The 15,296-nt window shown below is 40.1% G+C and overlaps 1 protein-coding gene across 1 annotated transcript in view; it reads right to left on the bottom strand.

Annotated features, from left to right (window-relative positions):
- The window catches only part of IGSF10 (immunoglobulin superfamily member 10), a gene marked incomplete at its 3' end in the record, with an annotated part of 40,104 nt that overhangs the window by 9,064 nt on the left and 15,744 nt on the right, over positions 1-15,296 (bottom strand). The window contains exons 5-6 of the mRNA XM_082839509.1: positions 4,511-8,812; positions 3,143-4,040 (exon numbers count right to left, since the gene is read on the bottom strand). Of these exons, the coding sequence (XP_082695635.1) occupies positions 3,143-4,040; positions 4,511-8,812 (5,200 nt within the window). The remainder of the gene's footprint in view (positions 1-3,142; positions 4,041-4,510; positions 8,813-15,296) is intronic.

Below are 15,296 nucleotides of genomic sequence, written 5' to 3'. Positions count from 1 at the left end.
AGGGATAAAAACCATATGATCATCTTGATAGATGCAGGAAAAGCTTTTGACAAAATTCAAGACCCACTTATCATAAAAACTCTCCGGAAAATGGGCATAGAGGGAAACTACCTCAACATAATAAAGGCCATTTATGACAAACCCACAGCAAGCATCATACTCAACGGTGAAAAACTGAAAGCATTTCCACTAGGATCAGGAACAAAACAAGGATGTCCACTCTCGCCACTCTTATTCAACATAGTTTTGGAAGTCCTGGCCGCAGCAATCAGAGAAGAAAAAGAAATAAAAGGAATCCAAATCAGAAAAGAAGTAAATCTGTCACTGTTTTCTGATGACATGATACTATACATAGAAAATCCTAAAGATGCCACCAGAAAACTACCAGAGCTAATCACTGAATTTGGTAAAAGTAACAGGGTACAAAATTAATGCACAGAAATCTCTGGCATTCCTATACAACAACAACGAAAAATCAGAAAGAGAAATTCAGCAAACACTCCCATTTACCATTGCAACAAAAAGGATAAAATACCTAGGAATAAACCTGCCTAAGGAGGCAAAAGAGTTGTACTCAGAAAACTGTAAAACACTGATGAAAGAAATCAAAGATGATATAAACAGATGGAGAAATATACCACGTTCTTGGACTGGAAGAATTGATATTGTGAAAATGAGTATACTACCCAAAGCAATCTACAGATTCAGTGCAACCCCTATCAAACTACCAATGGCATTCTTCACAGAATTAGAACAAAAAAATTTACAATTCGTATGGAAATACAAAAGACCCCGAATAGCCAAAGCAATCTTTAGAAAGAAAAACGGAGTGGGAGGAATCAGGCTCCCTGACTTCAAACTATACCAAAAAGCTACAGTAATCAAGACAGTATGGTGCTAGCACAAAAACATAAATATAGGTCAATGGAACAGGATAGAAAGTCCAGAGGTAAACCCATGCACCTATAGACCCCTAATCTATGACAAAGGAGGCAAGAATATACAATGGAGAAAAGACAGCCTCTTTGATACATGGTGCTGGGAAAAGTGGACAGCTACATGTAAAAGAATGAAATTAGAATACTACCTAACACCATACACAAAAATAAACCCCAAATGGATTAAAGGCTTAAATGTAAGACGAGACACTATAAAACTCTTAGAGGAAAACAGGAAAAACACTCTTTGACATAAACCATGGCAAGATCTTTTTTGACCCACCTGCTAGAGTAACAGAAATAACAAAAATAAACAAATGGGACTTAATTAAACTTAAAAGCTTTTGCACAGCAAAGGAAACCATAAACAAGACAAAAAGACAACCCTGAGAATGGGAGAAAATATTTGCAAATGAAACAATAAACAAAGGCTTAATCTCCAAAATACACAAACAGCTCATGGAGCTCAATGTCAAAAAAAATCCAGTTAAAAAATGGGCAGAAGACCTAAATAGACATTTCACCAAGACAGACATACAGATGGCCAAGAGGCACGTGAAAAGATGCTCAACATCACTAATTATTAGAGAAATGCAAACCAAAACTACAACGAGGTATCACCTCACACCAGTCAGAATGGCCATCATCAAAAAAATGTACAAACAAGAAATGCTGGAAAGGGTGTGGTGAAAAGGGGACCCTCCTGTACTGTTGGTGGGAATATAAATTGATAAAACCACTATGGAAAACAGTATGGAGGTTCCTTAAAAAACTAAAAATAGAACTACCATACAACCCAGCAATCCCACTACTGGGCATATACCCTGAGAAAACCATAATTCAAAAAGAGACAGGTACCACAATGTTCATTGCAGCACTATTTACAATAGCCAGGACATGGAACCAACCTCAATGTCTATCGACAGATGAATGGATAAAGAAGATGTGACAAATATATACAATGGAATATTACTCAGCCATAAAAAGAAACAAAACTGAGTTATTTGGAGTGAGGTGGATGGACCTAGAGTCTGTCATACAGAGTGAAGTAAGTCAGGAGGAGAAAAACAAATACCGTATGCTAACACATATATATGGAATTTAAAAAAATGGTACTGATGAACCTAGTTGCAGGGCAAGAATAAAGAGACAGACATAGAAAATGGACTTGAGGACATGGGGTGGGAGCGTGATGCTGGGGCAAAGTGAGAGCAACATTAACATATATTCACTACCGAACCTAAAATAGTTGGCTGGTGGGAAGCAGCAGCATAGCACAGGGCAATCGGCTTGGTGCTTTGTGATGCCTAGAGGGGTGGGATAGGGAGGGTGGGAGGGAGGCTCGAGGGAGGGGATATGTGTATGCATGTGGCTCATTCGCTGTGTTGTGCAACAGAAACTAACACAGTATTGTGAAGCAGTTATACTCCAATAAGGATGTATTTAAATAAATAAACATATAAAATGGAAATGTTCATCCCCATCTTTTCTGTCATATTATGAAACATCATTGTATGAAGTCATGTAAATAGCAAAAATTAATACTCAAACTTATTCTTCAAAGAGATTTAATCTGTATAGAAAACAGTTAAAAATCACTATTAATATGCCTGTAACAGGAGATATTAGAGAAAGTGTGTATGTGTACATATGTGTCCGACACCGTCAGAGTGACTGGAGGTCCTGAATACATTTCACTTTGTGAAGGCCTTAATGTTGTGACTTTCATAAAGTGCTTTGCAGTTTTAGGGTAGAATAAATTAAGTACAGATTGCACTAAAATTGAAAATGCTTTACTAGGAGACTCTGAAGAGTGAAATAATGAAGTGCATCTCTCCAGAACTTGATTGCTTTACAACATTCCCTCTTATTTTTGGATAGAAAAATTATAAATACATTTACACAGGTACCATTTTAAAACTGTCACAAGTATGGAAGCAAATGAGATTTTTTATCCTTTTTAACTATATAAACTCAGGAAGAAGCTGGCCCTTAGAGTATGGCATGTAAGAAACTTGGTTTTTATATAATTTGTATTATTTTGTATTAGTCTCAAAATGATTAGGTTTTCTTTAGAGCGAGTTACTTTTCTGTGTAGAGTCTGTGTGCTCTCTGACACTGCTGCTACTCTCGCTCTACCCCTTTGACCACTTCAGAAGTTGTACGGCTAAATAAGATAATCTCAACAGAAAGGCATGGTTTACCTGTGCCGCTGGTCGACGACAGCCTTGGATGGTAGCCTCCAGATTATTTTCGGTTTCGGCTCCCCAGTGGCTGAGCAGTTCAGTAGTAATTTGTCCCCCAGATTCACCTCCGTCCATTTCTGGGATGCAAATTCTATCCTGGGGATAGTCTCTCGTTCTTCCACTGTAAGAATTACCACCCTTCTCTCTGAGCCAGTGGAGCTCGTAGCAATGCATTCATAAGTGCCCCGGTCTGAAGAGGCTATGTTTCTTATAAACAGAGTTCCATTTGAAAATAAGAACTTGGAATTGATGAACTGTAATGGTTTCACTTCGATGCCATCAGAGAGGACCCAGTGAACACCGGGCTGAGGAGTTCCTTTTGCAGTACAGGGCAGTTTCAAACTTTCACCCCAAGTCCCTGCAATAACTTGCCTCTTTTGTTCTAGAATAACAGGTGGGGCCGCAATAACTTGTATTTTAACCAGCAGTGCATCCTGGCCCACTGGGTTGCTGGCCACGCATTTGTAAAAGCCCCTGTCATAAATGCTGAGATTGTGGATGACCAGCGTCCCGTCAGATGTCACCAGGGCCTGCCTGTTCCCCTCGGATGATTCAGAGACCACTGTTTGGTTTGCAAGAATCCAGGAAATTGTAGGCCTGGGCCTGCCTTCAGCTCTGCACTTCAGTTCCACTGTGCTTCCGGAATGGACTGTGATCTCCTTAGTATGTCTCTCCAGGATCCTGGGGGGATAGGAAACCACGGACAAGGTGACATGAAGGCGGTCTGTGCCAAATGGATTGGATGCTGAGCACAGGTACTGTCCACGGTCCTGAAGGTCCACCCTCTGTATGGACAGGGTGCCATTGGGGAGCACCTGGAACCTGCTATTCTGTTTCCTTTTAGACAAATCAAGTCCTGATAAGAAGAAAGAAATTTATAGCCATAGGTCATCAAAGTTTAGGTAGTAAACATAAATTGCTCACATGGAAGTCTCAAGAGGAACGCTATCTTTTTATTAGGCTACTGGGAAAAAAATATATTTAAAATTAAGACACCTAGTCTTCAGATTAGTAAAGTTATTTCTGGATTTTTTTTTTTAAATAAAACTAATTTTAATGTAAAAGCCAGATGCTTCAACACAGTGACCACACAATTTCTTTGGATCTGCTTTCAAAGCATTTCAAAAAAATGGTCTTAACATGTTTTAAAACCTTCTAATGAGCAAAAAGCCATGCATATATCAAATAAGGATATTAATTGTTTGAGTCTTGGAGAAATCTGAGGTTGATGTTGATTATTTGGCTACATAACCCCAAAACATAACACAGTGTTTTCCTTGTTTTGTAACTAAAGAAGATGAAGCGTAAAGAAACAGTTTCAAATACCTGATGAGACTCTGGTCCAGTGGATAGTGGGCATGGGATTCCCAACAGCTTCACAAGGAAGAAAGGCATCTGAGTTAGCTGGAACAGTAAAACTTGCCGCTCTTCCTCCAACTATTCTGGGCCTTTCCAATATATTCCTAGATAAAGAATCAAAGGGAAGGAATTTGGAAGTTGTTATTTTTTGAATTGGTGTCTTATCGAAGCTACTTTTCTTTGCATTCTTCTGTATATCCCAATTTGAAGCCTGAGTGGTGTCCTCTGGCAGATCTGGAGTGGGCAGTATGCTTACTACTGGCTTTTTGACCTTTTCAGCCATTTCTGGGTGTGACTTGTGCCAAAAATGGTTTTCTGACCAGGGAGAGGGAGTCAACTTAGAATTCTGTGATTTAGCTGTTATTAGTGCTGGCATAGAAGTAGAACGTAACAGATTGGAGTAGATAAAGTGGGTGATTCCAACTGTGAACTTGGCATTTGGGTGAGTTTGGGGAGATGTTACTGCTAATTGCTGTGGATGAGCATTGTGCTTTGAGGATTCATGTGACTTGACCATTGTACTTGTCATCGTCCTGAAAATGGGAGTTGCCATATTGTCAGCAACTGCATTTTGGTTACTCAAGGGAGGGGAGGTGGGAATTGGCATTGGAGTGGCACTGGCGCTCAGGAAGGGTGGCACAGTTGAGCGTCTAAGGATTGTGTTCCTAGTGGTGGTACTCCGGTGTCGTTTTCTGGACAAAGTGGTTTCAGAAGCAGCTGTTCTCTTCAAAGTCTGACTACTCTTCTGGGGTGGTTCTTCAAGCACATCTGTCAGATGAAAGGTTCTTGGATGAAGACCAACTGTGCTTGAAATTTCTTTTATGTTTTCTAGAAGAGAATGAGTGAGAGCAGACACACTGGGTTTGGTTGAAGTTTCAGCTGCTGTTAGAACAGGAAGTGTCACAGTGGTGGGTGTAATGAAGCCAGAAATCTGGCTGGGAGAGTTATTTGGGTCATTCCTATTCTTTTGAGGCTCCTTTATTCTTTGTACTTTTCGTGCCCTGGGTCTGGCTATTTGGGGTTTGTTGATAATGATAGATGCAGGGGCAGTAGGAGTAGTTGTCAGCATGGCTGTTCGCAGTGATACGAAATCTGTACTTGATTCTTTGCTTGAGCTACTAGGAGGTGTAGGGTAAACAGGTGGGAAGGGCAGCTCCTTCACTGTTGGGAGACTTATACGACTGTGTGTTCTAGTGGTACTGTGGTGAGTTGTAGCTGATGTTACGGATGGAATTTGCATCACACTTGCTGAGAGTGTTGTGAAATGGAAGGGGGAAACTTTATCTGTGGGTAAAGCAGGAGATATTTTAGGACGAACCAAGTCTGTGCTTTTTTGTGAACCAAATTTTTGCTGATTCTTTAGCTTTTCTTTTTGGATATGGTTATTTACAAAGATATGATGCCAGGGAATTTTCCTTCTTGAAAGTCTTGTAATGGCTATAGTAGTAGGCATAGGTGGCTTGATGGTGGGACCTGGAAGTGGCGATACAATCACTGAATCTCTTTTAGCTTCACTGGCTTTAGACATGCTTGGGTAACTAATATCTGTTGCATGAGTCATAACTGCACAAGTTGGAGTCGCTTGGATACTTTCAGCACTGAAATATTTTATTGTCTGTGTTGTTTTCTCAACATCTACATTTGGTTTTTTCTCAAATAGTAATGATGGATTGTGGACTAGAGTTGTAGATTCTTCTGCTATGACTCTGGCAATTTTAGCTTCAGGGAGGGTGATGGGGGAAGTCCTTGGAAAAGGCAATGCTGCTGCAGCAGTGGTGAGTCTTTCTCTGGGAGCACAGGATGGGCACTCCACATTGTGCTCTGTGGCTAAAAATGCAGTGGTTCTTTCTACAGAAGAACCTCTGAGTGTTGGCCCCACAAAGTTGTATCCATGCTGTCGGAAAATTGGAGTTCGCCCCCTGCTCCAGATTTTCCTCCGTCTTCCAAAGTGTCTGGACAGTGGAGTGTTAATTGTACTACTTCTAGGAATGTGTAACTGAGAATGAGCACCAGTGTATGGGTCTGAAGGGAGCTTAGAGGTGTTAGGTTTTTGAGTAACGTGAGAACGGGAATGATGGCTCCAGGGTTCGCTGACTCCTATTACAGACGTCTGATGACTCTTCGTGGCATTTACTGATCCTAAAAATACATCAGCTTTACTGTTAGCACTGCCCAGAATTTTGATACGGACATCTTTGATTGTAGTAGCCCCCACTGTTACTGGGGGTGCACTTTGCAAATGCTTTCTTTTTCTCTCCATGTCGTCAGTATCCTGAAATTGACTTGCTTCAGGTAGTAGAGGAAAGATAGTAGATACATTTCGGTTGGTTGTGCCTTGCATTTTGCTTGATGTGGTTGTGTTCATATTCTTTGACATGGCTTTAGTTTTAATAGTAGTAGATGGTTTGAAACCTCTTGGTTTTTCAGGCAGTAGTATCTGTGGACTCACAATTGGGGAGACTTGGGTGGCAGCAGTTATACTTGTCACAGGGCTATCAGATGATTTTCTGGAATCAGCAGTCACTGTTCTTGCCAGAACGCTGGGAGCTTTAGTCGCCAGGACCATAAATTCCTCATCTGGAGGGAGCATGCCTGATGAGTCTACTTCCTCACCAGGTATTTCCAGGAGTTGGGTGACCGGTAGAGGTGGCTTTGTTATGGTATTTTCTCGCTTCTCAGGCATAATATTCTTTTTAGCTTTCTCCAGTAGTGCTGCCCAGTGTTGTGGGTCAATTCTCCGGGCAGAGGGAGGGAACTGCCTCCTGTGCTCTCCGAAACGTCGGTTGGTTGCATCTCCGCGCCGCTGGGCTATTAACACCCCATGCTTAGGATTCTTACTTGTGATTGAGACTTGTTTTCCAGCCTCAGCCCTCACTGGAGCAGATGTGGGGAGTTGTGCAGCTGGTGGGTCCTTACGCTGAGCAATGGCATTGGGCTCATCAAACCCAGATCCATCTGTTTCTACATTATGCTCCACTGGCTGTTGCCCTTTTATTTTGACTGAAACTTTGTTAATTAACAAATCGATCCCTGATGGGTTGGCTGCTACACAACGATAATGACCCTGGTCTTTTTGAGTCGCCTGTAATATTCTTAACGTGCCATTGTTAAGAATTTGCTTATCTCTTGAGGACTGATAGAGCACAGTGTTTCCTGGAAGAACCCAGCTGACAGAGGCATCTGGGATACCCGTAGAATGGCATGGAAGGTCAAGTGTTTCACCAGTGGAAACTACATGACGAGCTCCATTTTCCTGATAAGCTTCTATGTAGGGCTCTACCACCGTAATCCTATAGGTGAGAATATCTGCATCATCGTAATTGGTGCTTATGCAGTGGTATATGCCTGTGTCAAAACTATCAGCCATCTGGAGTTCCAGTTTTCCACTTTTGTCTATCAGAATTCGTCCATCCTCACTAACGTAAGGGGCTCTCACTTTACTTCCATCAGCTAGAAGCCACTCCAGTTGTGGGGGAGGGTCTCCTTGGCTGGGGCAATCTAGGTCAATGGTCCCACCGACCAAAACAGTGCGTTCCCGCTTAGTATTGTTATCCCTGGAAATCATGGTCCATTTGTGTTTCTCTGGCTTCTTCTCTGCCCTTGGTAAAGTGACTTGGGCATCGCTGGAGTACTGGATCTGCAGTGTACTGAGTGTGGTGGCAGTTCTGTTTAGCTGCAAGGAAATTTGGTCTTGCATTAACCAAGAGGGATCTGCTCTGAGATCAGCCTCGATGTTGGTAAAGATGTCTTCAGGCTTCAGTACCACCTGTTTATATTTGTAGCAGAGTTGTGGTGTTTCAGTGAGCAAGTGGCTCCTTTCTAGGATCAGAGGAGAGTCACTGTACAAAGCCAGCACTTTCCACACTGGCTGAATGTGACTGTAATCTATGTCACACACCAGAAATGTTGAAAATGATGCGTTTAGCATGATATAGTCATTTTCTGCAGTGAATGCAGTGGATGATGTTGTTGAGGGCTTTTGGATACTGCAGATCATGTTAGCTTCATTTCCAGACTGGTCTGTCATATTCAAAGTCAGGGAGCCGAAGGGTGCCACGAAATCTTGGGGAGAGATGGACACAGAAACACTATCTTCCAGAATAGTCAGGCTCTTCAATTTCAGGGAGGGGTCAATGGTTGGCTTGGCACACAGGAAAGCTGCAGCTGGGACCATAACTAAGGGCCTGCCTTTAGAGGTCCTGGGGTTCATGCAACGTGGACATTGCTGAGGACTGGAGGGACTTCTGTCTCTTTTGCATTTTATAATATCTAGAAAAAATGACAATTGAATTATTGCCAGTTGTGGCTTCTTTATGAATTAACATTTAAACATTTTGAATAAGTAGCTTTTGCTAGAATTTAAAACAACAATTTAGAAATTTTAGTGTCTCGTCCTTTTTGTGTTTTTTTTTTTTTGGTCTTTGGATTGATTTCTGAAAACAAATTGTCTATATACCCTGCCACAATATCATATCTATAGGCACAAGGATTTTGTCTGTCTTGTTCACTGCTATATTTCCCATGCCTATAAAGTACCTGATATATATATTTGGTACTCTATAAATATTAGTTGAATAAATAGTTTCCTTATCTAGGGAAACAAAATGCTATGCTTATGTTTGTCGCTTTTTATTAACTTATGTATTATTTAGTTCTGTTTCCCCATTTTAATGTTTTAAGACTCAGAGACCTTCACTGTCTTTTAAATGATAACCTGTTTGATAAATTACCATTTATAAGCCCTTGGATATCACTAAGAACCCAAGTTTCTGTCCATTACCAAAAAGAACAATGAGTGAATTACAAGGTACCTTGGTGTGGTCTAGCTTGGCCGCAGTAGGAATGGAGACAACAAGATGGTTGCAGGAGATAATGAAGTCGGTGGAACCAATCAATAAGAGGTGAGAATGTGGTTGAACAGAGAGGGTGATTAAGAAGAAGAGTGAAGGAAGACACAGTATGACTTTGGTAACTGAGGTAGACTCAATGGAGGAGGATCAAGTTTAATGGGGAAAGAGGAACATTGTGCCCAAGCAACGGAGCAGCCCATTAAAGGACTGACACTTTGGTGAAGTCAGAAGCCTGAAAAATCTTATAGCTCTTGGACCACCCTAAGCCTCTGCGAATCATGGAATTCTCCTCTTTCAGGTATTCAGATATCATGTACCTGGTCATTTAAAAATACAGCTCTGGTGAGCCTATTTAAAATGGCTGGTCACTGCAATACTTGATAAGAGGTATGGAGTTTTACCTCCTACAAAATACAGCCAGGGACTTCCATGCTGTTCCATATCATGCATTAGACACAGCATTTAAAAGAAACATTGTACTTCTTAGAAGATATCACTTGACAGAGTGGCCGGACAGGGTCAAATCACCTTCCCATGTGTGCATGATTCCTCTCAAAGGCTTGAGAAAATCTGTTTGACCAATGACTCCAAACCCTTCAGTGTGTACTTCAATGTTACAGGCAATGCCACATATATCTGGCTACTCAGCATTCTTCAGCAAAATTTAAAGTCCCAACTTACACAGAGGAAGTAGCTGGCAAGCCTGTAAACCTCTCTGAGCACTCATAAGAGGCTCTTCTCAACCACCCACTTACCAACAGCTGTGACCTTTTACGTACTTCCCAGTACCCTGGACTCAAACCCTGCTATAGCAAAAAACATGGGAGACTTCTGGCTTAATTAAACCTCATCACAGAATTATGATCCCATCTTGGTTTGATTATTGCTCGGCCCTGGACATCAGGTATTTTACCTCAGTTGCAAATCTGATCATGTCATTTACATTCTCTCCACCACACTCAGTTCTATTCACACAGAACCACTTTCCATTCCTCAACTCTGCCATGCCCAATCAAGCTCAGGCATATGTTGTTCCTCCTACCTTCCAGTACACTTGCCGTCTGACAGGCCCTCTTCCATCACTGCCTAACTACTTACCTCCTTCATTACCCAGCCAGAAGAGTGCTACTTCTGGGTGGGCTCTCTTCTTTTTGTTCTCCTGGTACCTTCCACTTCTATCATAGCCCTTATTGCCCACTAGTAGAAAGACTTGTCTAGTTGTCTGTTTTCCCACTAGACTGTAAGCCCATTACTTGTTGATCTATGTGTCCCAACCCTGGCAAAGGGACGGTCAGGAAAGATTACAGGAAGTAAGGAAGGGCAGCCTAATTCTAAGACCACATTTCTTCCACATTTTAGCTTATAAATTGAGATGTGTCTTACAACTGAAGGTGCTTTACAGTAGCGGCTGACCAGCTGGCCGTCTTGATATAGCTACCACTGCTTGCACACACACAAATACTGTTACAGCTGTTGATATTTACATATATTGTTTTCTCTTCAATTGAGTTACATGCACTGTTGGTATTACATATATTGTTTGCCACTTAAAATGTTTCTATTAAGATAACACTATGCTTCGCATTACAATAGGAAGTTATTATGCGTATAGAAAGGCCTGGAAACAGAAGCAGGACATAACTTTAATATTTGTGAAATAAGTGTTTGTCAGAGAAATGGCCACAAACCCATATTTCATAGAAAAGCAACACCTAGAGCTTTTTGGAACCTAAGAATGGAGGACACCCAAAAATAGATGAAGCTGTGTTACATTTAACTACTGAGATATGTGCAAAAGGACTGCCAAGTGAGGCAACTGAAGGTATGAGAAACTGTCAGTCTCTTAGAATAGATGGAAAAAAGGTCAAAGCAGAAGTTGATGTGACTGATTCATGAGTCTCACAGAATGATCATTAAGGCATCTCAGTCAAAGGAGAACACTTGATTGTTTAGACACGACAAAGAAATGTTAGCACTAATGGGTTTGGCTAATTATATATAATGAATGAATATATATAACATAATAACAGTGGGGGAATTTAACACCCCACTTTCATCAATGGGCAGATCATTCAGACAGAAAATCAGTAAGGAAACACAGGCCTTAAATGACACATTAGACCAGATGGACTTAACTGATATTTACAGAGCATTCCATCCAAAAACAGCAGTCTACACATTCCTCTCAAGTGCACACGGAACATTCTCCAGGACTGATCGCATGCTGGGCCACAAAGCAAGCCTTGGTACATTTAAGAAAACTGAAACAGTATCAAGTATCTTTTCCACCCACAACACTATGAGATTACAAATTGATGACAAGAAAAAACTGTAAAAAACACAAAACAGCTGGAGGCTGAACAATATGCTACTAAACAACCAATGGATCACTGAAGAAATCAAAGCGGAAATCAAAAATACCTAGAGACAAATGAAAACAAAAGTACAACGATCCAAAATCTATAGGATGCAGAAAAAGCAGTTCTAAGAGGGACGTTTATAGCAATACAATCTTAGGAAACAAGAAAAATCCCAAATAAAAAACCTAACCTTACACCTAAAGCAACTAAAGAAAGAAGAACAAACAAAACCCAAAGTGAGTAGAAGGAAAGAAATCATAAAGAGCAGAGCAGAGAGGGCAGACAGCAGAAGCAAGAAGAACTACAATCCTGCAGCCTGTGGGAAAAAAACCACATTCACAGAAAGACAGACAAGATGAAAAGGCAGAGGGCTATGTACCAGAGAACAAAATAAAACCCCAGAAAAACAACTAAATGAAGTGGAGATAGGCCACCTTCCAGAAAAAGAACTCAGAATGATAGTGAAGATGATCCAGGACCTCGGATAAAGAACAGAGGCAAAGATCGAGAAGATGCAAGAAATGTTTAACAAAGACCTAGAAGAATTAAAGAACAAACAAACAGAGATGAACAATACAGTAACTGAAATGAAAAAAACACTAGAAGGAATCAATAGCAGGATAACTGAGGCAGAAGAACGGATAAGTGACCTGGAAGACAGAATGGTGAAAATCACTGCCACAAAACAGAATAAAGAAAAAAGAATGAAAAGAAATGAAGACAGCCTAAGAGACCCCGGGACAACATTAAACGCAACAACATTCACATTATAGGGGTCCCAGAAGGAGAAGAGAGAGAGAAAGGACCCGAGAAAATATTTGAAGAGATTATAGTCGAAAACTTCCCAAACATAGGTAAGGAAATAGCCACCCAAGTCCAGGAAGTGCAGAGAGTCCCATACAGGATAAACCCAAGGAGAAACAGGCCAAGAAACATAGTAATCAATTTGGCAAAAATTAAACACAAAGAAAAATTATTGAAAGCAGCAAGGGAAAAATCACAAATAACATACAAGGGAACTCCCATAAGGTTAACAGCTGGATTCTCAGCAGAAACTCTACAAGCCAGAAGGGAGTGGCATGATATACTTAAAGTGATGAAAGAGAAGAACCTACAGCCAAGATTACTCTACCCAGCAAGGATCTCACTGAGATTCGATGGAGAAATCAAAAGCTTTACAGACAAGCAAAAGCTAAGGGAATTCAGCACCACCAAACCAGCTCTACAACAAATGCTAAAGGAACTTCTCTAAGTGGGAAACACAAGAGAAGAAGAGAACCTACAAAAACAAACCCAAAACAATTAAGAAAATGGTAATAGGAACATACATATCACTAATTACCTTAAAGGTGAATGGATTAAATGCTCCAACCAAAAGACACAGGCTTGCTGAATGGATACAAAAAAAAGACCCATATATATGCTGTCTACAAGAGACCCACTTCATACCTAGGGACACATACAGACTGAAAGTGAGGGAATGGAAAAAGATATTCCATGCAAATGGAAATCAAAAGAAAGCTGGAGTAGCAATACTCATATTAGATAAAATAGTATTTAAAATAAAGAATGTTACAAGAGACAAGGAAGGACAGTACATAATGATCAAGGGATCAATCCAAGAAGAAGATATAACAATTATAAATATATATGCACCCAACACAGGAGCACCTCAATACATAAGGCAATTGCTAACAGCTCTAAAAGAGGAAATCAACAGTAAAACAATAATAGTGGGGGACTTTAACACCTCACTTACACCAATCAACAGGTTATCCAAATAGAAAATTAATAAAGAAACACAGCTTTAAATGACACAATAGATGAGATAGATTTAATTGATATTTATAAGACATTCCATCCAAAAACAGCAGATTACACTTTCCTCTCAAGTGCGCATGGAACATTCTCCAGGACAGATCATATCTTGGGTCACAAGTCTAGCCTCAGTTAATTTAAGAAAACAAATCATATCAAGCATCTTTTCTGACCATAACGCTATAAGATTAGAAATCAATTTCAGGGAAAAAAAATGTAAAAAACACAAACACATGGAACCTAACAATACGTTACTAAATAACCAAGAGATCACTGAAGAAATCAAAGAGGAAATCAAAAACTACCTAGAGACAAATGACAATGAAAACACGACTATCCAAAACCTATGGGATGCAGCAAAAGCAGTTCTAAGAGGGAAGTTTATAGCAATACAAGCCTACCTCAAGAAACAAGAAAAATCTCAAACAATCTAACCTTAAACCTAAAGGAACTAGAAAAAGAAGAACAAACACAAGCCATAGTTAGCAGAAGGAAAGAAATCATAAAGATCAGAGCAGAAATAAATGAAATGGAAACAAAGAATACAAAAGCAAAGATCAGTAAAACTAAAAGCTGGTTCTTTGAGAAGATAAACAAAATTGATAAACCATTAACCAGACTCATCAAGAGGGAGAGGACTGAAATCAATAAAATTAGAAATGAAAAAGGAAAAGTTACAACAGACACTGCAGAAATACAAAGCATCCTAAGAGACTACTACAAGCAACTCTATGCCAATAAAATGGACAACCTGGAAGAAATGGACAAATTCTTAGAAACATATAACCTTCCAAGACTGAACCAGGAAGAAATAGAAAATATGAACAGACCAATCACAAGTAATGAAGTTGAAACTGTGATTAAAAATCTTCCAACAAACAAAAGGTCAGGACCAGATGGCTTCACAGGTGAATTCTATCAAACATTTAGAGAAGAGCTAACACCCATCCTTCTCAAACTCTTCCAAAAAATTGCAGAGGAAGGAACACTCCCAAATTCATTCTATGAGGCCACCATCACCCTAATACCAAAACCAGACAAAGATACTACAAAAAATGAAAATTACAGACCAAAATCAGTGATGAATATAGATGCAAAAATCCTTAACAAAATACTAGCAAACAGAATCCAACAACACATTAAAAGGATCATACACCATGATCAAGTGGGATTCATCCCAGGGATGCAAGGATTCTTCAATATATGCAAATCAATCGATATGATACACCATATTAACAAACTGAAGAATAAAAACCATATGATCATCTCAAAAGATGCAGAAAAATCTTTTGACAAAATTGAACACCCATTTATGATAAAAAACTCTCCAGAAAGTGGGCATAGAGGGTCCTACCTCAACATAATAAAGGCCATATACAACAAACCCACAGCAAACATCATTCTCAATGGTGAAAAACTGAAAGCATTTTCTCTAAGATCAGGAACAAGACAAGGATGTCCACTCTTACAACTATTATTCAATGTAGTTTTGGAAGTCCTAGCCATGGCTGGACTATCACCTCACACCAGTTAGAATGGGCATCATCAGAAAATCTACAAACAGCAAATGCTGGAGAGGGTGTGGAGAAAAGGGAACCCTCTTGCACTGTTGGTGGGAATGTAAATTGATACCGCCATTATGGAGAACAGTATGGAGATTCCTTAAAAAACTAAAAATATAATTACCATATGACCCAGCAATCCCACTACTGGGCATATACCCAG

The sequence above is a fragment of the Leucopleurus acutus genome (assembly GCF_964270905.1).
Source record: "Leucopleurus acutus genome assembly, chromosome: 5".
NCBI classification, from domain to species: Eukaryota; Metazoa; Chordata; class Mammalia; order Artiodactyla; family Delphinidae; genus Leucopleurus; species Leucopleurus acutus.
Note: the sequence above shows the minus strand (reverse complement) of the source record. Positions and strands in the feature narration are given on the sequence as shown.